General features: G+C 41.4%; 1 protein-coding gene across 1 annotated transcript in view; it reads left to right on the top strand.

The window, feature by feature from the left end:
* The first annotated feature begins 301 nt into the window (after positions 1-301).
* xkr7b (XK, Kell blood group complex subunit-related family, member 7b) overlaps positions 302-21,730 on the top strand; it is a 221,219-nt gene continuing 199,790 nt past the window's right edge. Inside the window, exon 1 of the mRNA XM_078236072.1 lies at positions 302-921. Coding sequence (XP_078092198.1) covers positions 302-921 — 620 coding nt within the window. The remainder of the gene's footprint in view (positions 922-21,730) is intronic.

A 21,730-nucleotide genomic window follows, 5' to 3' on the forward strand; every position in this document is an offset into this window, starting at 1 on the left:
GTTAATCGAGAGCCGGGCTCCAGTGGGAGGGAGGGTCGGATCCAGTGGCTGTGCCGCCCGGAGCGGGGAGGAGCGCAGGGAGGGTGGGAGCTGCCTTTTTCCCCCCCCCTCACTCTCCCTGTCTCTCTCTCCACTGCCCAGCCCCACCCGCAGCCGGCCGGAAGTTTTTTCTCCCCCCCTCTCTCTCTTTATTCTTTGGCCGGAGGTTTTAAAAAAAAGGCTCCGCTGCTGCGGAAGTGAGTGTTAAAGAGGGAGAAAGGGAGGGAGGGTTTTAAAAAAATATATATTTCACTCCTTCAACATGGCTGCAAAGTCGGACGGGATGGGAGGGTTTGTCTCGTTGCAGAATTCAGGTCACCGCCCAGCGGAGAGCGGGTACGAGGAGAGGGGCTTGTCCGGTGGCCCGCTCCCTTCCCCGGCTCCAGCCTCGGCCGCCTCCCGCTGCTGCGAGCCGGGCTCCAGCTGCTGCCACAGCTCCTGCCTCCTGAACTCGGTGCTGCGCCGGAGGGAAGAGTACTCGCTGGCGGACTGCTGCTGGATCCTGGGCGCCCTGCTCGTCTTCTTCTCGGACGGGGCGACCGACGTGTGGCTGGCGGTGGACTATTACTTCCGAGGCGACAACTGGTGGTTCGGGCTGACGCTGATCTTTGTGGTGGTTCCCTCGCTGGTGGTGCAGGTGCTGAGTTTCAGGTGGTTTGTCTATGACTACTCCTGCGGTGGGAGCGGCGGCGGGGGGAGCAGCGCCCGAGCCCGGGCAGCGGCGGCAGGAGCAGCGGGAGCTGCCGCTGAGGAAGCAGCCGAGCGTTTCAGCACCAAGGACAGCGAAGCGCGACAGCGCCGGGGCGGCTCGACCTGCTGCCGCCTGTGCATGTGGTTCCTGCAGTCCCTCATCCACATCCTGCAGCTTGGACAGGTCTGGAGGTAAAAACTGCAACCTTTTCCCCACCTTGCTTCCCATTCGGGAGCCGCTAATTCTGATCGGTGTGCGAATCTTTGATTTGATTTATTATTATCACATGTATTGGGATAGCGTGAAAAGTATTGTTTCTTACAGTGCTATACAGACAGCATACTTCTCATGGAGAAGGAAAGGAGAGGGTGCAGTCTAGTGTTGCGGTTACTTTGATTTGATTTATTACTGTCACATGTATTAATATAGATTGAAAAGCATGGTTTCTTGCCGTGCTATACAGTCAGCATACTGTTCATAGGAGAGGATGCAGAATGTAGTGTTGCAGTTACTTTGATTTGATTTATTACTGTCACATTTATTAGTATACAGTGCAAAGTATTGTTTCTTGCAGTGCTATACAGTCAGCATACTGTTCATAGAGAAGGAAAGGAGAGGGTGCAGAATGTGGTGTTGTGGTTACTTTGATTTTGATTTATTATTGTCACATTTATTGGTCTACAGTGCAAAGTATTGTTTCTTGCAGTGCTATGCAGTCAGCATACCTTTCATAGAGAAGGAAAGGAGAGGGTGCAGAATGTAGTGTTGCAGTTGCTTTGATTTTATTTTATTATTGTCACATTGATTAGTATACAGTGCAAAGTATTGTTTCTTGCACGCTGTGCAGATAAAGCATACCGTACATAGAAGGAAAAGAGGGTGCAGAATGTAGTGTTACAGTCATAGCTAGGGTGTACAGAACAATCAGCTTAATATATGGTAGATCCATTCAGAAGTCTGATGGCAACAGGGAAGAAGCTGTTTTTGAGTCAGTTGATACGTGACCTCAGACTTTTGTATCTTTTCCTCGACGGAAGAAGGTGGAAGAGAGTATGTACTGGTTGCTTTTCCGAGGCAGTGGGAACTATAGACAGAGTCAATGGATGGGAGGCTGGTTTCATTCATGACCCTTTGTAGTTTCTTGCGGTCCTGGACAAAGCAGGAGCCATACCAAACCATGATACAACCAGAAAGAATGCTTTCTATGGTGCATCTGTAAAAGTTGGTCAGAGTCATAGCCGACATGCCAAATTTCCTGAACCTCCTGAGAATGTAAAGGCATTGGTGGGCTTTCTTAACGATGGCATCAGCGTGAAAGGACCAGGTTAGGTTGTTGGTGATCTGGACACTTAGAAACTTGAAGCTGTCAACCATTTCCACTTCGTCCCCGTTGATGTAGACAGGGGCATGTAAATATTCCAGAGTGACGTAAGTACATCTATCGCAACTTCCCTTTTTTATACCTTTTTTTATATTTATATTTTACTGGAGGTAAAATAGGACCTCCAGTCTGTGTGCTGTGAATTCCTGCCTTTCAGTTCTGCTGTTCTGAATCCAAATCTGCTAACTTGTTATGAAAGGAGGGTGTTAAATTGAGCAATGCATATAATGAAGAAACATTGATTAAAGCATACCAGTTTATGAGCAGGAAGAATGATCATTTTCGCTTTCTATGTGAGCAACAAAAGTGATTAAAGGGAAATGTTTATTCTAGTCTGTGTTAATCTTGCGTGTCTACTGAAGTAAGTTCATATGTAGAAATGTCTTCAAAATTGATGGTTTTTGTTCTCTGACAACTTTTTTCGTTCAATTCATACAACACTGCGATCATAAGAATAATTTCCAGAATTTGTCTGAATATTGGTAACAATGCAAGCTACTTTTTATCAGAAATGACAGGGGTAGCCTAGAGAGATGCACGCGCACGCACACGCACACACACAGGATGATTGACTTAAGAAATGGAGTTAGAATTCTCCAGGACTGCTGGCTCCACACATTGAATGGAATTATTGCTGACTTTGAATATAATACTTTAAAAATGGCATTAGTAGTGATTTGTTTTTATGAAAAATTATGAACAGGAAAAGACTAGTAGGTCCATTAAGCATGCGCTACACATGTTTTCTTTTAATAGCACTTGGTGTCTGCCAGTTAGAACTGATTTTTTAAAAACCCTGACACTCATTCCTAAGAACTGAGGGATTTGCTGCAGTAAATCAGGAACTTGTGTGCTCTGGGGAGAACTATGATGCATTATAAATTAGACTTTTAGTTAGATCATTACTCCTGCATGGCTAAACTTTTAATAGGGAAATTTATGATTTGAGATCTACTCATCATAACCGGAACACTCTGCTCCAAGTATTAATATGAAAATTAATCCTTTCACTTGTGCAATAATTAAGCTGATATAACTTGATGGATTTTGTTGGTCAGTTTTTAGTAATATCTTCCTATTGTAGGCTATTCTGTTTTGCAGCTGAGTTAACAGGGTGGTAAAACCTGACAGGAAACCAGTTATGTATTTTGCAAACTTGTGCTCATAGTAGATCCTTAAAATAATGAAACGAGAAAAAACAGTACCTCTTTTGAAATGATATAATTTGAGGGCACCAAGAAATATGTTTCTGGCAGGTATTCCTTTTGTTCTGGCAGATGGGAACAACACCACCCCCCCCCCCCCCCCCCCTCTCCCCACCCTCTCCCCAAGCTATGACTGTCTATTAATAGCACCATCCCAAATAATGCACAGAACAATAAGTGCAAGTTTTTCTTTCACATGTAAATAATGGAGCTTCCTATTTTAAATTATGGTTTACAACCACTGTGCTGGACTTAACTTTTGGCTCAAAACATGGATTCCTTACTGACGGCACTGCAAAAAAGTCAGCCTTTTTGAGATAGACCAAAAGCTACTTGTAATTATTATGTACTTTAACCATCACAGTGAAGTTGGTTATTTCTTGATTTGTAAACTAATGATAATTACAAGACTAAATATGCAGGTGTTAATCTAATATGCTTTATTAAGCAAGTTACTGATGACACGTTAAGGGTTACAGTGGCCTGGATCTTCCAATGGTAGCAGAGTGAATGCTGAGACAATCACTGCTGTTGCACATTGGAACCTTGCAGCAGTTCTGACCCACGCATGTGTGTGGCATTTGCATGGGAAGTTTAAACTTCCAGTGGGCAAAACTGTGTTGCCTGCACCCTCTCGCATAATGGCTCTGACACTGACTTTATTATTGGAGAATTGGGCTTGATGCCTTGTACCTATCCCGATATTTACCTCCAATCATTTTCTCCTGTTAACCTCAGCATGGGATTAACAGCAGGTGCCACATCAGGAAGGCCTAAAGCCAAAGTGAATGCATTGGTGAGACCACACCTGGAGTACTACGTACATTATTGGTCTTCTTTATTTAAGGAAACATACAAATGCAATGGAAGTAGTTCAGAGAAGGTTGACTAAATTAATTCCTGGAATAGGCAGGTTATTCTTATGAGAAATGATTGGATAGGCTAAGCATGTATCTACTGGATTTTAGAAGAGTAAGTGGTGATTTGATTATAAGATGTAAGATCTTGAAGGGTCTTAATGGAATGGATGTGGAAAGGATGTTTCCTCTTTTGGGAGAATCTAGAACTAGGGGCCACTTTAAAAATAAGTGACTGCCAATTTTAAAATGGAGATGAGGTAAATAATTTTCACCTGAGGTTTGCGGTATTTTGGAATTCTCTTCCTCAGAAGGTGTTGGAGGCAGAGTCTTTGAATATCTTTAAGGCACAAGCAGATAGATTCTTGATAAGTCAGGGGGTGAAAGGTGGTAGGCATGAATATGAAGTTGAGGTTAAAATCAGAGCAGCCATGATCTTATTGAATGCCGAGCAGGCGCGAGGGGCTGAGTGACCTGCTCTCCCTTCTCCTAATTCATATGTTCGTAATGCCCAACCATTCTTAACCCCACCACGATCTCATAACGGCAGTTAAGTCTTAAACATTAGAAATCGTTTTTATTTTTAAAAACGCTTGGTATAACACAAGTGTACCGACCTTAAGGAAAGTTATTTGAGCTGGTGACATACCCTTGCCCCTCCTTCTCATCACTGGTCATTCACCTGGATCCCTGCGATGATGCCCCATACCTTTCTCTTGGAGGGCAAGAAAAGGTAATGCATGCCTTTAGTCGCAGTCAGCAATGACTGCTGTGGCATAGGGGCTGACCAGAAGATCAAGGCCAGTATGCTTCTTTGGGCTATTAACACATTTTCTGTTTGGCTGTAGCTAGAACAGGTCTGTATAATTGAGGCTATGCCAGATTGATTCCAGAATGTAATTAATGTCTCCCACTTGTGTATCCACTCAACACCTCAGTGACTTTTATTATTGAGCTTATTTTCTTTGGAAGATTGACTTTTCCATAATAAACTGAAAAATATGTCCCTGTTTTATTAGCTGAGCGTGTGATCTGATATACAAGTGGTAAAATGTAGGTTGTTCAGGAACATGCTGTGCTGATCGAGGCAATGACATCTGAATCCTGAAATTCAACTTTTATTGTGTCTGAGAATGCATGCCACTTGCGTGTTATGAAAACTTTCGTGTATCTGCACATTCCTGCTGTAGTTTGTATTTTGAAACATTGATTAAATTCTATGTTCTCATTCAACATTATATGCTCAAACATGATTAAAGACTAGTGCAGTGGGTTATCGCACTGCCGTCCCTTCCCCATGAGTTCAAACCCAGTATAGATTGATGTCATTGAACTTTTTTTGCTTCAGCTGGCTGTAAGGATAAAAGAAATTCGGCTAATCTCACCCAGAGCCGAGTGAGTATGGATCTATAGTGGTGGGCTGGAAATCTCCATTGAGAGAGCCCATAGAGACAGATGGTGTGTGAAATGGGAAATTCACACTAATGTAATGCTCTTCCATAGCTGGGATAATGTTGGAGCTACGAAAGATTGTTGAGACAGAGGAAAAGTCTTCTTGGGATCAAGTTGTGCGTGCTATTCAGTACATGGCCTGAACCTGTTTAATCACCAAACCTCAACGTTTAAAAATAAATTTAATTGTGAGGATATCCTTGTGGTATAATGCTGATTAAATTTGAAAGCATTTTGATCTTGTAAGGAAACCCTAATTTGAGACTATAATCTCCTTCAGTTTGCCAACAGCAATGGGGGAATTAATTGCCTAGCAAGTAATCCTTCTGAAAGATTTAAAATTCAGAAAAACAGTGTATTTGTTCTTGAAGTAATAAATGAACCCAATTGAATAGGAATTTGATAACCAGCTGATTAAAGATCCTGACCTATGGTCTTGCTTTTTTAAATTCATCATGCCTCGAGTTAATTCCCAAGATAGAACAGATGGTTGTCCATTTTTGGCTTAATTCACAGTTTTACTGAGCTAGAGATTCCATATGGATGTTGGACTTGTCCATTTAACATAATGAGTGTCGCAATGTGCTTCACCAGCAGTGGCAATGGAAGCTGAGCACAGTAGAAAAAAGATCTCTGAGGAGGTGATCAAAAGGAGTGAAGAGCTTCAAGTTCTTAAATCTCTTGGTCAGTGTACCAACTAAATTGGCCACAGGAAGTGGTTAGAAAGTGGTTTGCATGACTGTTACGTTACTTTTTTTAAAGAAAGGCTTTAATTGCTGCCGAAATCATCCTTTCTCTATACACTGTACTGAAATCGTCAACAGCTTGGCAATGAGCTTTAAGCAGCACAATGAGCAGCATTTTAAAAGTTCTTTTGTTAACCTGTTGCACAGGTTGTCTGACATCCTGGTGCTTTAGTCAAGTTTACATGATTAAATATATTTTGTGTCCAGTGCGTGATTTGTGGAGTTGAAGAACTTGGAGGATAGTAAATGTTAGCCTGTGGCACTTGAAGTGAGGGAACATCTGGATTGAAACTTTCTGTTGAGAGAGGACCCAAGCTGCAGGAGGAGCTAGCTGATGAATTGTAAGTGTTTTAACAGTATTTTGGTTAATCATAGCTTTAATACCGCATTTTATTTTATTCTAATTTCAGGTGCATGGCGAGATGGTAGGTTAGAAATTGACCTCACCTACTACATGTGTGGGTGTCTTATACTAGAGCTGCTCAAAAGATTGTTCTGTTAGATGTGCTAATATTAGCTTGCATTGCCATACTTGGGTTATAATTATTGTGCACTCAGCAAATACAATGGTACTTTTAAAGAAAACATTAATTTGCAATGCACTTGCAGTCTAAACTAACTGAGTTAATTGCAAAATGGACAATTATCTAGCCTTACAATAATGGCATGTTTTAAAAAGCAAAATCAACATTACTTCAGAATTTATAGGATACTCATAGAAATCATTGAAACCCTACAGTGCAGAAGGAGGCCATTCGGCCCATCGAGTCTGCGCCGACCACAATCCCACCCCACATATTTACCCGCTAATCCCTCTAACCTACGCATCCCAGAACTCTAAGGGGCAATTTTTTTTTAACCTGGCCAATCAACCTAACCCGCACATCTTTGGACTGTGGGAGGAAACCGGAGCACCCGGAGGAAACCCACGCAGACACGAGGAGAATGTGCAAACTCCACACAGACAGTGACCCGAGCCGGGAATCGAACCCGGGACCCTGGAGCTGTGAAGCAGCAGTGCTAACCACTGTGCTACCGTGCCGCCCTGGGAATGAAGATTCCAATTATTCTATTTTACATTTAAAGGAGAGATAAAGAAGTGTGATTTAGACTGTCATTCATTAATGACACATTGCAGTGAAAGAGTTCTATTAATGCATGCCTGAAATTGCTGCAAGTTACTGATATTTGTTTTCCAGCATGTCTTATTTCTGCAATAGTAAGATAATTGATTCCCATTCCTCTGTGAAAGTAGTATTTATTTTGTGAATGGCTGGGCTAAAGGTATGCTCTTGGTAATGTCAACTGTACCATTGGAAGAACCACCAGTGGACACCAGTTGTTTCCCCATGGGGAAGCTATTTCTTGCAGCACTTATTGCTGGAAGGCAATGGTTTGTGCATCTCAGTTACAGGTGTTATGGCAGCGAGGCAGAAGGGAAAAGACATTTTAATAGTACAAAAAAAGCAATAACTGCAACATCTTTGCAAAAACCATTCATATTGGAATGAGGGGATGAAAACTATTCTCAACTGTTTTGTTAGTGGCTCTATTTTTACACCAGAAAATTGGATGCATATAGTCTGCTTTCAGATGAGAGAGTTTTTCATTAAGAGCCTAAAGGTCAAACATAAGGGGATATCAAGTGAATCCGGATTGTATTAAACTCCTGGTTTATAAACCAGTTTGGTTCTTGCTTTAGGGACACATTAAGCAGAGCAAGAAGAAAATAAATCTTATTCTCTCTAAATACGATACTTTTTACTTTCGGCTATTGGTGAACAATTTGCTCCCAAAATCTTATTTGGTTGATTAAAATATTATGGGGTTGTATACCCATAATGACAGGTCTGGAGCACAGTAAGAATTCTAATTTGATCAAAAATGAACAGTTCTTCCTTATTAGGAATTCAGTATGCGTAGTTGAAGTCTTGGATTCATACTTAGATTTACATTGACAGTTTTTCATTTCCACCATCCTTCTTCCAGACACTGCAGTCTATCTCAATCACAAAAGGAAAAAGTGAAATAGTTGATGTTCTGCTCCAACAAATGCAGAAATTACAACATGATTTGATAAATATGCATGTTATTTAAAATGCAGAATTTTGATTCTGGTTATTACTATTTGTCAGCACCTGTTAGCTGTGCAGAGATTCTCATCTTAATTGAAAGATTTTAAAAGCACGCAAATTTTGCAGACACCATTTTTGGCCCAAAATCTATGGTCTGTGGTGAGAAGTGGTGCTTGACATTCCGCAAACTTGCACTTGTCCACAGAAGTTATATGGCTTTTGCACTGGAATTTGCAGTTTTTAGAAACATAAAACATTGCTTGGAATGTAGGTGGATAATAAAGTCATGCACATTTGTCCACTCTGAAGAAGCTGGCATGTTCATTATTTGGAATTAATGCAGAGTCGCAAATTGTGATGATCGCATTAAATGAGTTTGTTCATAACTGTTGCTCTGTATGGCCGCTCTCTCTGAAATAAACAAACGCTTAAGAATTTTTATCTGGACTCTTACTAAATGTTTTTCTTCATCCAACTTTGAAGTTTTGGAGATTCCTTTGTGAAGGGAAGGCAAGATGTATCCATTCAAATCACTTGGGTACGATTGGTTGACCCCAGGGTTGTATAGTTAGATATTGGACTGTTTGTCTACACACTTGATTGTAAATCCATTTGGGGGAATGTTGAGCGCTGTTGCGCCTGAGAGAATAAGGTAAGACCCAATCTCGTAATAGCAAGGTTTCATTGTCTTAGTAACCTGAAACCACTTATATTGAAATTCTACAAACACAGTCATGCACTGCAGGATTTATCATTAAAAGTGGCTAAAGATGATTTATCTAAAGAAACTTACTGTAATTTTCATGCACGTATTGCATTCATTGTGTATTAGAATATCCTTGTGCTGTACAAAATATAAATTGTGCAGGAATGATTTCAGGATCATTTGCAAAAAAGATTGATCATATTTAAACTGCATTCTATAATGTGTGAAACTGAGTCATTCCAACGACATGAGCATTTCTAACACTAGTGATTTATTTGGAATTGACCATCAACATTATCACAGCAATAATGAATTATGGAAGAAAAAGTGACAAAGAACTATGCTGTGTTATCTTCTGCAGAGTGAAGTACAATTGTACCAGATATGACTGGTGTGGAGAATCATCCCTCCTCCTGCAGAATAAAGCATTTGATTAGTTCTGCAATTTCAGTGGCCTCTTTTAAAATTTAGATTCCTTTAACGGCAACAAGGTAAATATGCTTAGGGGCATTCTCGTCGGTGTTCTTTGTCATTCAACACTCTATGCATTGACATACCAGAATAGGTCCTTTAAAAAGGTCAAGAGTTTGTGTTGAATCCTCGATGAGGGCAACAGATGACAAATAGTGCGTGACAGATAAGCAGCATAATTAGTTTGCAAATGCTTCAAGAAAAAAAAAGTGCGTCCATCAAATGGTGCAGATGGTATTTTAAAGTGGGAACAAAAATGGCTGTGTATTGTATCCAATTAGCCTAATCTAATTGATTTTTAAATGAAAATATACAAGTGAATTTCTGGAATGTAACTTAGAATTGTGCCAAATTTGAAGTGGTCAATCTTACTGACAAGGGATTAAAGAGAAAAAGTACTTCAATGTTATTGGTCTAAACTTTCTTGTGGTATTTGCCCTCCCATACAAAAGACAGAATGTTTTTGTTTAAATAAGGCTTAGCTGACAAGTATGTGTGCATTCATCAAAGGTGATGTGGGAAGGAGACTGGCAATGTTTTTGGAGGCATTTGGTTGTCTGGTGGTGTACTGCTTAACCCTCAGCTAAACGTCAGTTGCCATTTTTATTCCAAGGCTTTACGAGGTTAGGTTCAGTTAAATGAGCAGCTTTGGAGGGAAATGGAATCCAAGAGGCTGTGTATGGGTTTGGCAAGAATCAAACGGAACGACCTGGATAGCTGGAGGAAGTACTCGCTTGATGTTCAGTACTTTTAGCCAGTGCAATGGGAGCAATAAAAACATGGCAAGGACTAGTGACCCACCCTGCAGCTTGAAAAAACTACTTGCCATTTTCTTGCTTTGTTTCCTTTTTATCTTCTACGCCACTCCCCAATTGCACATTACCAACAAACATGTTTAACTCTGCCAGCAAGCTTAACATATTGGTGTGTAACATTTAAAATGGATTTATAATAATTTAACCCTCCCGCTTAAAATGTTGCCTGCCCCACTTATTACACTTGAACATGTCATTTACTAAAGTCTTTCTTTTGATAGAGACATTTGGATATCTCTCATATGAATTGACCTCCACATGTACCTGTTCAAATGAGTTGAACTTTGTTATTTTACAGAGGCTGTTCAGCTTAAATAAGAGACCACCATGGCAGCATAGCTATGCATTGTATGCATGGCATAAAGACCCTATCCAAACAAGAATATGTGACCCACCAATTTGGCATGAGTAGCAGTTAAAGAAATTTGCTGAGATCCATTTTGAAAAGTTATACTTAATTTGCATCGGTGTCAGAAAGCAATGATACAGATGTATTTTTTTCTCCTACGTTGTGTGGCTGTGCAGTCTCGCACAAGTTATGTCTTAAGATTTTAATAAAGATGTGTTATAAGCAATGGTTTTAATCCTGCAGGATTACATATAATATAGTTTCAAAGGGGAGTAAGGTTACTGAAGTGATTGTGTTTTTTTTTAATAGAATTGTTGATGTGGTTTATCCCTGCAACCTGAAACGAGAATCACAAAAGGAACAGCTGTTTGGAGGAGTGTAATCCCAAGGCAGTTTCATATATCATTTTGGTTTGTATCTTGCATGTCATGTGATTCTCAAAGGCCAATGCCTGCCAGATACCGCTGAGGAATTGTTCTTCACATCCCTTGGTATTGACTTTCTGAGTGAACTGAAACGGCTGCCTCTGTTTCATTCATAATTTCTGAGGTAAATGAGGAGGCAGCAAGTCTAGCACAGCAGTACTTAAAAGGCCATTTGCTTAATGTGTAACATGAATCCAATCATGTGGTGAAATTTTGGGTGCAACTAGCTGGGCGACTCTTGAGAGCTTATATATCAGGAAGTACTTCCTGGAATTGAACTTTAGACATTCCCTCTTGTCAAATTGTATGAACAATTGTGCATTCTACTGATCCGCATCTAATAAACATGACATTGTAATGTGAGCAAGTGTCATATTGTGAAACAGGCTGATGGTCAAATGATAATGGCTTAATTGGCTGACTTTTGTCTAGTTTTGTAAAATCATAGTATAATTGAGATGTGATGCAAAATGATTAACATTTCAAGGATGAGTCTAGGTTCTGTATTTTGAATAAATGGAATGCAAACAATGAAGGGAAATTCAAACTGCAATTTTATAAAATGTTACTCTTCAATTTATTTGTGAAAATCATTGTTCTTGACGGAAAGAAATTGCTTAATAGTTTCACCAACAGCAAGACAAATTATTTGAACACTGCTCCAATCCCATCAAAAGTTACATTTTACTGCCATCAAGACTTGTCTGAAATAGTGATATTCAGAGGAAGTGTGGAAAAGTTAGCAGAAATTGCTGCAAGATGTTGTTACTACATCCCAGTAAGTTATTGGACTTCATTTCCTGTGATAAGTTGTGCAGTAATTTATTTGGTGTTTATTTTTTTGATGAATAATGTACTAATTGTTTCTTTGTTTAAGAACAAAATGTTGAATGTTGCATAAAACCCTGAAGTCCATATTCTAAAGCTTTTAAAATTATCATTGAGTTACAAGATTACTGTGCACAGTACATGTTGCAAAAAAGGTCAAAATTATTATGTACAGGATGGGCCAAATCTTCCTTTTGGGCACTGGAAAATCTAATCCGTGCACTTTCTTGGCTCACACTACACATCTGACCCATGCGTAGCCTCTTGCACTATTTTTATCTTTTCACACCGGGGTTGGTTGCCTGTGTAGTTGCGAGCCATATTGGAGTGAAGACACCAAGTTGGGCTTATTAGAAGGCCTGCCTTGATTCCCAGACACAGTAAGCCAGCCCCCAACAGTGTTTAAAGAGGCCTCACCACCCACCCCTCCATCTCCAAGCTGCTTCAATCAGATTGCCCTTGCTACCTCTATTCTCCATGACACCTCAATGTCTCCATGTATCCTCCATAGCTATACACCCAGCTTACTCTACGTGCAGTCCTCAGATTCCATGAAATACCAATTCATTCTGGGTGGGGGAGGAGGGGGAGATAAGAGTAATAAACCTCATGCTATCTAATAGAAGCTTCTATTATTAGTTCTGAGAGAAAGAAATGCATTCTGCCATGTTTTTTAATAAACCTTTGCAATACTTGTAATCGTCTCAACTGTGTCAACAAACTAGAAACCACATGGAAAGGACAGTCTGTTTATTACAATTTCTTGAAACTGTTGTTCATTCTCGGATGAATGGCGCACCTACTGTGCTGAAACCCATTGACACTTGAAATTCAGTGAAGCATTGACAATGATCACAGCTATCCAAATAATAGATTACTCCTTGGGAAGGAAAAAATAAAAGGTGCTCATTTCAATCTTGAAAGCACAGTGCCAGTTAATCGATGTGTGGGCGCAGGTGGTTAATTTTTTTCATTAGCTATTTAAATTATAGTGGAAAAGATGACTGCACTGGTTAACCAGGGCATCGGCATTTTGTAACTCTACATTATGATGCTTTCTCCATTGGAAAAATACTGTAATGCATGTGAACAAATCCACCAGGCTGGTGAATTTAAAGGTCGGCTTAACTTTTTTAAAGGATAGATCCCTGCGATGAATCACTGCATCAAAAAACATATCTATATTGCAGTATAACAATAATTTAAGGCGTGAAAACGCTTACCTTGCAGAATGTTCCAGACTCCTCAGTCAGCTCTCCATTTTCTTCATGAACTATCAAACCTCGTGTGCTTTTAATGAGGTTCCAAAACCCCACACCATCAGATGGAAATGGTGCATGGGAATTTCCGTCCTCCTTTGAAATGGGAAGCCCGGCCTCAGCTGGAACGGCTGTGTTTTTTGCACTAAACATCTTAACATGCAGAAATGGTTCGGGGATGCAGGGGAAATCCAATTTTTCCAAGCAAGAACTAAGTGTGGCCACTTTTTTTCAAGTTTATTTATTAGTCAGAAGTAAGGCTTACATTAACACTGCAATGAAGTCACTGTGAAATTCCCCTAGTCGCTACACTCCGGCGCCTATTCGGGTCAATGCACTTAACCAGCACGTCTTTCCGAATGTGGGAGGAAACCGGAGCACCCGGAGGAAAACCACGCTGACACGGGGAGAACGTGCAAACTCCACACAGACAGTGACCCAAGCCGAGAATCGAACCCGGGTCCCTGGCGCTGTGAGGCAGCAGCGCTAACCCACTGTGCCATATACACTTAAACATGCCTCCACACCAAGTTGAAAGTTCCGCTCCAATATACGTTGCAAAATCGGTTCAGTACACAACTTCCCCTGACGTTTAGAGAAAAATATTGTTACATTGCATTCCACTTCATTCTTCTTTTCCATTTTCCACTTAATTGTACCTATAACCCTCTAAATAATTGCCAAGCGTATTTTTTTAAATAATCGGGCCATGAATTGATCCATCAAAACGTTTCATTTAACGCTGTTGTGGGGAGAATGCTGACCAGGGTTCAATGTCCCAGCTTGAGCACTTAAATTTATTACTAACCTTAGCTTTACAATTTGCATTTACTGTTCCAAATTAGCAATTTGTAAAAGCAGATTTCCATTCACTTTTTTTTTTCCTTTTTTTTGAAAAATGAGATTGTGCCAAGTGCTTGAGGTGAATTGATTGCTGATTAAATCATGTTCCAAGGGATTATGGTTAAAGTAGCAATGGCCTTTATTTCAATGAAGCACATCATGCTCTAGTTCCCCTCCATAATTCACTTTGCTTGCTGTGTTAATGACTTTTATCTGAATGATTTGATACTGGAGAGCTGATTCTTTTGAAAATAGATGGGGACAGCAGAAGGCAAGAAGCACCTTTTGATAATTCTGACATTCATTAAATGGATGTAATTGAATGTGCAGTGTAGCTTTGTAAAATCAATTAAGAGAAGCATTTTATAAATGATCAGGATGATAGGTTGCTGGTGCCATAATCTATTGGTAGCTTGGCATACTTTTCAGATTTTATTTTGTATGACTTAAATAGGTCTATATCGATATTACTTATGGTTTTCCTCGCTTTCAAGTTCTGAAACAGATGCATAACTTCAACACAACAAAACAAATTAAACCTTTGATATTAGTTACCCATGAACTCACTTTCAGTTATGTTTTCAACTTGTACTCCAGAACCAGCATGCATGTATTTCTTCAGAATTGTTTTATTTATATGATACGTGGAATCATAGAATCCTACAGTGCAGAAGGAGGCCATTCAGCCCATCGAGTCTGCACCAACCACAATCCCACCCAAGCCCTTTCCCCCTAATCCTATACATTTATCCTAGCTAGTCCCCCTGACACTAAACGCAATTTAGTATGGCCAATCCACCTAACTCGCACATCTTTGGACTGTGGGAGGAAACCCACAGCAGACACTGGAGAACGTGCAAACTCCACACACACAGTGATCCAAGCCGGGAATCGTACCCGGATCCCTGGCGCTGAGGCAGCAGTGCTAACCACTGTGTCACCGTGCCGCCCCTAATTTAACATTTGTAATCTGTAGTGCATTAATCAGTGACTAATTCCCGATGACCATTAACAGGTTGTGCTTTGACACAGCAAAGCAACTTGCATTTATATAATGTCTTTGACATCAAAATGTTGCAAGGCGCAGTTATATAGAATGTATAGCACAGAATCGGGTCATGCAGCTCACCTGGTCTGTGTTGGTGGTTTAAGCACCACACGATTTAAATGGAATTGAATCTGAATTCTACTGAGCATTGTTGCCAGTTAAAGCTTCTGTAATTTTTCCACCACAGATGGTGAAGCCAAGGTTTGATGAGGGTATTGTGGTTGATATTAACTTTAAATATTGCCCTTTTATCAATGACAATCACAGCATAATTTAGATGAGCTGAGTTAAGTAGGAAGTTCAAAATAAGTGTTGTTAATGGTTTTGAGATCCCTCGAGTAACCCACCCATCCCCCTCTGAGCTATTAAGCTCAATTTTGATGGCATAGTTTTTAGGAAACAGATGTGTCTCCTGCTTTTTAACCAGGGAAGCTGCTGGAGATATCTACACATGGCTGGGTAATTATTGATGTAATCTACAAAAAAAGGGAAAGGAGCCTGGAAGACTGGGGCTGTGGCTACTGGTATCAGCCTCCGATTAAATTATAGTGGCTTTGGATATCATCATATTTTAATTCCCCTGAAATTATGTCAGATTATGGTGAGCCTGTCTTGTTCAATCACTTTTAGTGAGTTTTGGTGTGATGTGTGTTGGTGAGGGAGAATGGACAAGGCGATGTCCTGTTTTTTGTTAACGTACATTGAGAATGAACAGTTGCTTACACTGGTTAGCTGTACGCCTGTTTGACACAGTGACGTCTGGGATATAAGCATATATATCTTGCTAAAATTGCACAATTGCCATCAAATTTTGTCTTTCTAGTTGCTGGCTAATTGTTTTTTACTGTTTGGAAAAGGTGAAGGCTTATTGACACCCTGTGCTGCTATTACCAAGCTATACTGTAATGGTGCTACGATGCTGGCCATTGTCTCTGTTCCAGTTTATAATTAGACAGAAACCTCTTGCTGACAGTTGGTCCTTCTGGTTCCTGCTGTCAATAGTGAAAATGCACTCTGAAGTGAGGCTCCTTTCCTCTGAGATTCATTGAGTCGTGTTCACCTTCAAGTACGTCTTTTGAGCACAGTACTTGCAATTCGAAAGATAAGCTCTCTTCATTACTGAGGGGATACTGCATTGTTAGTTATCCCAATTAAGTTGTTAATGGAAACATTTGAGGGCGGGGGGGGGGGGAAATTAACTTGTGTGATAGTGGGAGTAATGACGTCGGTGAGAGGCACGAGCCAAATGAATGGCTTGTCTCACTTGGCTATGACGATTGAACTGCGAGCTCTGCATGAACTGTTTATTCTCAGCTCCCAGGGATGAAAAAATGGGATATCTGTAATCTCATTTAAAGGCACCCTCCATCTCTTGAAGAGGAACAGCATATTGCATGAATTAAATCATTGAAGATCTGCTAGTGTAGTTTAGCAACTATATATGTGTATATTAGAGATTTACAGCAAGGAAAACCGGCCCTTCGGCCCAACTTGTCCATGCCAACCAGGTTTCCTAAACTGGACTAGTCCCATTTGCCTGCATTTGGCCCATATCCCTCTAAATCTTTCCTATCCATGTACCTGTCCAAATGTCTTTTAAATGTTGTAATTGTACCTGCCTCTATCACCACTTCTGGCAACTCACTCCATACATGCACCATCCTGTGTGAAAAAGTTGCCCCTCAGGTCCCTTTTAAATCTTTCCCCTCTCACCTTAAACCTATGCCCTCTAGTATTGGACTCCCCTACCCTGGGGTAAAGACTTTGGCTAAATGGTGAATGGTACTTTTTTAGAGAGTGTTGGTTGTGAACTAGAATGTGTGAGCTCAAAAACCACTCCAGCTAGTTGAGCACAATACCTAGGTGGGCAATGCAGTCTTGATGTGTGCTCCACTGTTGAAGGTGCTGCCTTTTGGCTGAGATGAGAAATTTATCTGTTCGCTTGGGTAAATATAAAAAGATCGCAATGTTTTAAGAAGTGTAGGGATATTCTGCCGGGTGGACTGGTCTATATATACATAGAAAAATAGGAATTAGAAGCAGAAGTAGGCAATATCAGCCCTTCGAGCCTGCTCTGCCATTCAATCAAGATCATGGCTGATCTCTCCCTGATCTCAAATCCACCTCCCCACCCACTTTCTTCTTTCCCTTTTTATTAGAAATATGTCTGTCTCCTTCTTGAAACCATTCGACAATTCAGACTCCACCACGCTATGGGGCAGCGAATTCTACAAATTCACCATCCTCTGCGAGAAGCAGTTGCTCCTCATAATTTTTATTTGTCCCTGAATAAGCCAACCCACTAGTAGAACTAAACTGATCACAGCTGACATTTTGGATCTTGCTATGCACAAGTTATGTTACAGTAGCGGTTACACAACTTTTTAAAGGAACTACTTCATTGGCTATTAACTATTTCTGAAGTCCTGGCATTGTGATAAGTGCTTGTATAAATGCGCATCCTTCCAGGTACAGGAGAGTGCTTTCTACTTTTTGTTATTGCAAGCAATGTCAGTATGTCAACCACTTAATCAGAGCTGAAAAGATACAGAGATCCCTTCAGAGGGCAAAGTGGAAGGCAGCAGAAAGAGGGACAACCTAGGCATAGTTGGATGACCGACATCACCGAGTGGTTGTAGGCGAGTTGCAGTGGATGTGTGAAGATAGCACAAAGCCGACTGGCCTGACGTACCATGCCAGCAGATCTCCTTATGGAGCAGCAAGGAATGTGTAATTGGAATCCAGATGAGTGTTCTTTACTGACCATTGTTGAGCTAGAGTTCCATTACGATCATCAGTGGGCAAATCAATGGCAGATGCAGTATAATTTGGATAAAGTGAGGTTCTTCACTTTGGAAGCAAAAACAAGAAGGCAGATTACTACCTGACTGGCTGTAAATTGGGAGAGGGGAGTGTGCAGCAGGATCTGGGTGTCCTTGTGCACCAGTCGCTGAAGGTAAACATGCAGGTGCAGCAGGCGGTAAAGAAGGCAAATGGCATGTTGGCTTTCATTGCGAGAGGTTTTGAGTACGAGAGCAGGGATGTATTATTGCAATTTTACAGGGCCTTGGTGAGGCCACACCTAGAGTATTGTGTGCAGTTTTGGCCTCCTTTTCTGAGGAAGAATGCTCTTGCTCTTGAAGGAGTGCAGCGAAGGTTTGCCAGGATGATTCCAGGGATGGCGGGACTAATATATGAGGAGAGGTTGATTAGGTTAGGATTGTTTTCGCTGGAGTTCAGACGAATGAGGGGGGGAATCTCAGAGACTCATAAAATTATAACAGGACTAGACAGGATAGATGGAGGGATGATATTCCCGATGGTGGGGGGAGTCCAGAACCAGGGATCACAGTCTGAAGATTCAGGGTAGACTGTTTAGGACGGAGGTGAGGAGACATTTCTTCACCCAAGGAGTGGAATTCATTACCACATGAAGTAGTTGATGCCAAAACATTGAATGTATCCAAGAGGCGGCTGAATACGGCACTTGAGGCAAATGGAATCAAAGGTTATGGGGAAAAAGCAGGATATGCTATTCAGTTGGACGATCAGCCATGATCGTAATGAATGGCCTCCTGCTGCTCCTATCTTCTATGTTTCTATCAAGCTCCCAACACCATCCTGTTTGCGGTCCGGTTTGTAGAGGTGGGATTGGTGGCCAGCAGAGCTATCTGCCCCCTTCAGAGCCTAATTCAAGGCAATTAAAGGAGGTTTAATTGAGGTTTTAGTTCCAGTCTCGATGACCCTTCATCAGAAATGTTCCGACGAAGGGTCATCTAGACTTGAAACGTTGGCTCTATTCTCTCCCCACAGATGCTGTCAGACCCACTGAGATTTTCCAGCATTTTCTATTCTTGTTTCAGATTCCAGTATCCACAGTATTTTGCTTTTATCTTTTATATGGAAAGTCTTCGGGCTGGTTATCAAAGCGGGATGGCCACAGTCTTTAATTGGAGAGTGAAACTGTCTCCTTTTGAAATTTGCAGTGACTGTTTCCACCCATCTGGGTGGTGGATTCAGCAACTGGAAACAGACTCAATCCCTATTTCCCGCCCTGGGAAGAAGAGTCCAGTTCTCCGATATTGTCAGACACATCTCAGTACTGCATCACCTTGCTTAATGTAGCTTCGAGGAGTTGAAGTGCAGCTTCCGTTTGTGGTTGTTTCAGAATTAGAGCGGTTCGTTGATCTGGTGTTGACAGCAGGGAGGTGTACTGATAGGGCATGCTGGCTGGAGAATCCAAACGCACATTCTCTGCTGGAAGTATAAGATTGTTTTATTTATAAAAGCCCATTGATTTGAGAGAGAGCGTAGTGCTGACGTTTTACTTCTTTGCTAGTCTGGCATGATCACTGTGGTGTTTGAAGTGCAGCTGCCAGGATCTGAGTCATGCTTCCTTCTGACTCCCATTGCATCTGCCAGATGAGCTCTCCATGGGTTGGCTGTCTTTTAATGTTGGTTGGGGAAGAAGTGGGTCCTGACTTGCCCTTTCTCTTAACGTTTAAGAAAAAATAATCTGACTAGAATAGCCAGTGGTTTCTAAGCTGGTTGCATATTGTGCTGAAGTTGCAGTCCGCCTGATGTAAGATGGCCTTTTTAAAATTCTTTCGTGGGATATGGGCGTCGCGGTATTTATTGCCAATCCCTAATTGCCCTTGAAGCTGAGTGGTTTGCCATTTCAGAGGGCAGTTGAGAGTCAACCACATTGCTGTGGCTTTGGAGTAACATGTAGGCCAGACCAGGTAAGGAAGGCAGATTTCCTTCCCTGAAGGACAATAGTGAACCAGATGGGTTTTTCCGACAATGGTTTTGTGGTCATCAGTAGATTCTTAATTCCAGATATTTTTATTTAATTCAAATTCCACCATCCGCCGTGGCGGGATTCGAACCTGGGTCTCCAGAACATTAGCTGAGTTTCTGGATTAAAAGTCTAGCGATAATACCAGTAGGCCATCAACTGGGTCACGAAAGATGCTACTTATATAAGTGTATAGGGCACAATTCTTGTAAGTGCGATACTTATTTCTCTTGCAAGATCATGAAGGATCAGTGGATATATTATTGCATCTTACCTAAACATTCAAAGTCATGCTTTCAACTCATTGGTTGAAATTCCATATTTCTACAATTCAGAATGTCAACCATTACCAAAATCCATCAATAAAAATTTAATACATGGTCTATTAAATCAGTCAAAAAAAACCCAGAAAGCTTTTTGTATGTCACTTTTTCTATCTGAATGAAATGTCTTTGGTTGAACATTTGTAAGAATTATGGACATTAAAAAAACATTTAATAGTCACAAGGAAGTCAACTTGCTGTCGATTTGTCAGCTGAACAATTCTATATTCCTGCTATTTAGGTGTCGCATTAGTGCTGGCTTTGTCTCAACATGTGACCAAAAACCTTTGCACCAATGCAGTTGTGCACAATATGGCTCCACTCGCTACTATTTCTGTAGAGCGGTTGGGTGGGGCGAGGGCTGCGTTCCAGGTCCATTTTCCCCCAGTGGGAATTGTGTTGGTGTAGAGAATCAGGCATTGGCAAAATAACCAAACCGGTTGCGATGCTCCTGGCCCATCACGCCAGCCCTGATTAGGCTCCTGCCCAGAACGAGCTGGAACCTGATAATTATTTAAAAGGTCTGTTTCAAATGTGATTGAATCAGGCTTCAAGACCGTTTAATTCCTCCCATTATTCACCTGCCTCCCCAATGGGATTTGCACCGGGCAAGCTTTGGTGCAAGTCCTGACAATCGTGGACCCAGAGGTGGGCTCATGGAGGTAAAGCAGTGCCCATGTGCCATCTGCCATACCATGCTGCAGAGTGAAGGTCTCCCAAGGGTCCTGAGGTTGGGTGGGCCTGTGGGCACAGCGACAGACAACTTCAAAAGCAGCTAAGTGCTCTTCACTTCCTCTCTTGTGTAAACATTGCAGTTAGGAACAATGGAGGGGTACTTGAGATGCATTCAACAGTGAAGGGAAAGATCAACAAGATGTGATGTCTAAAGACTGGTAAGCTGTCAATTAAAAGTTAAAAGGACTAGCCTGAAATTGAATAGAAACGAAGGTTTGAAGTGATTTCAAAGTGTTGAGCTTTCTATGAAGGCTCAGAAATTGAAATAAATGCTGTGCTAAAAGAATGGGGATGAGTGAGCAGCTATGGAGAAGGGAATTTCTCTTCCACCGCGCGCATGTGCACGAAGTTACTTCTGTCAGTCAGAGGATTCGAAAGGGGTCTTCTCACATCTGCAGCTTCTTGGAGAAAGGGGAATCCCTTCTGCTGAATGGAGTGCTGCTGGGATTTGGAAGCCTGTCAGGTGTCCAGGGAACATGGAGATAAAAGTGACCAGGCCACTTCAAAGTTTTCATAGTCCACAAACCAGAATGAAAACTTTGATCAGGGAGATGCCTGAAATTCCCATGCCAAAATTGGGTTCCCCAGGGCTAGAAGGGGCAGTCCAGCCACACAACCTCCATCTCAGAGGAGAGTGCAGGGATCAGCCCCCAGTCTGAGCCCACCCAACCCCCAGGACCATTG

This window comes from Mustelus asterias, chromosome 20 (genome assembly GCF_964213995.1).
Source record: "Mustelus asterias chromosome 20, sMusAst1.hap1.1, whole genome shotgun sequence".
NCBI classification, from domain to species: domain Eukaryota; kingdom Metazoa; phylum Chordata; class Chondrichthyes; order Carcharhiniformes; family Triakidae; genus Mustelus; species Mustelus asterias.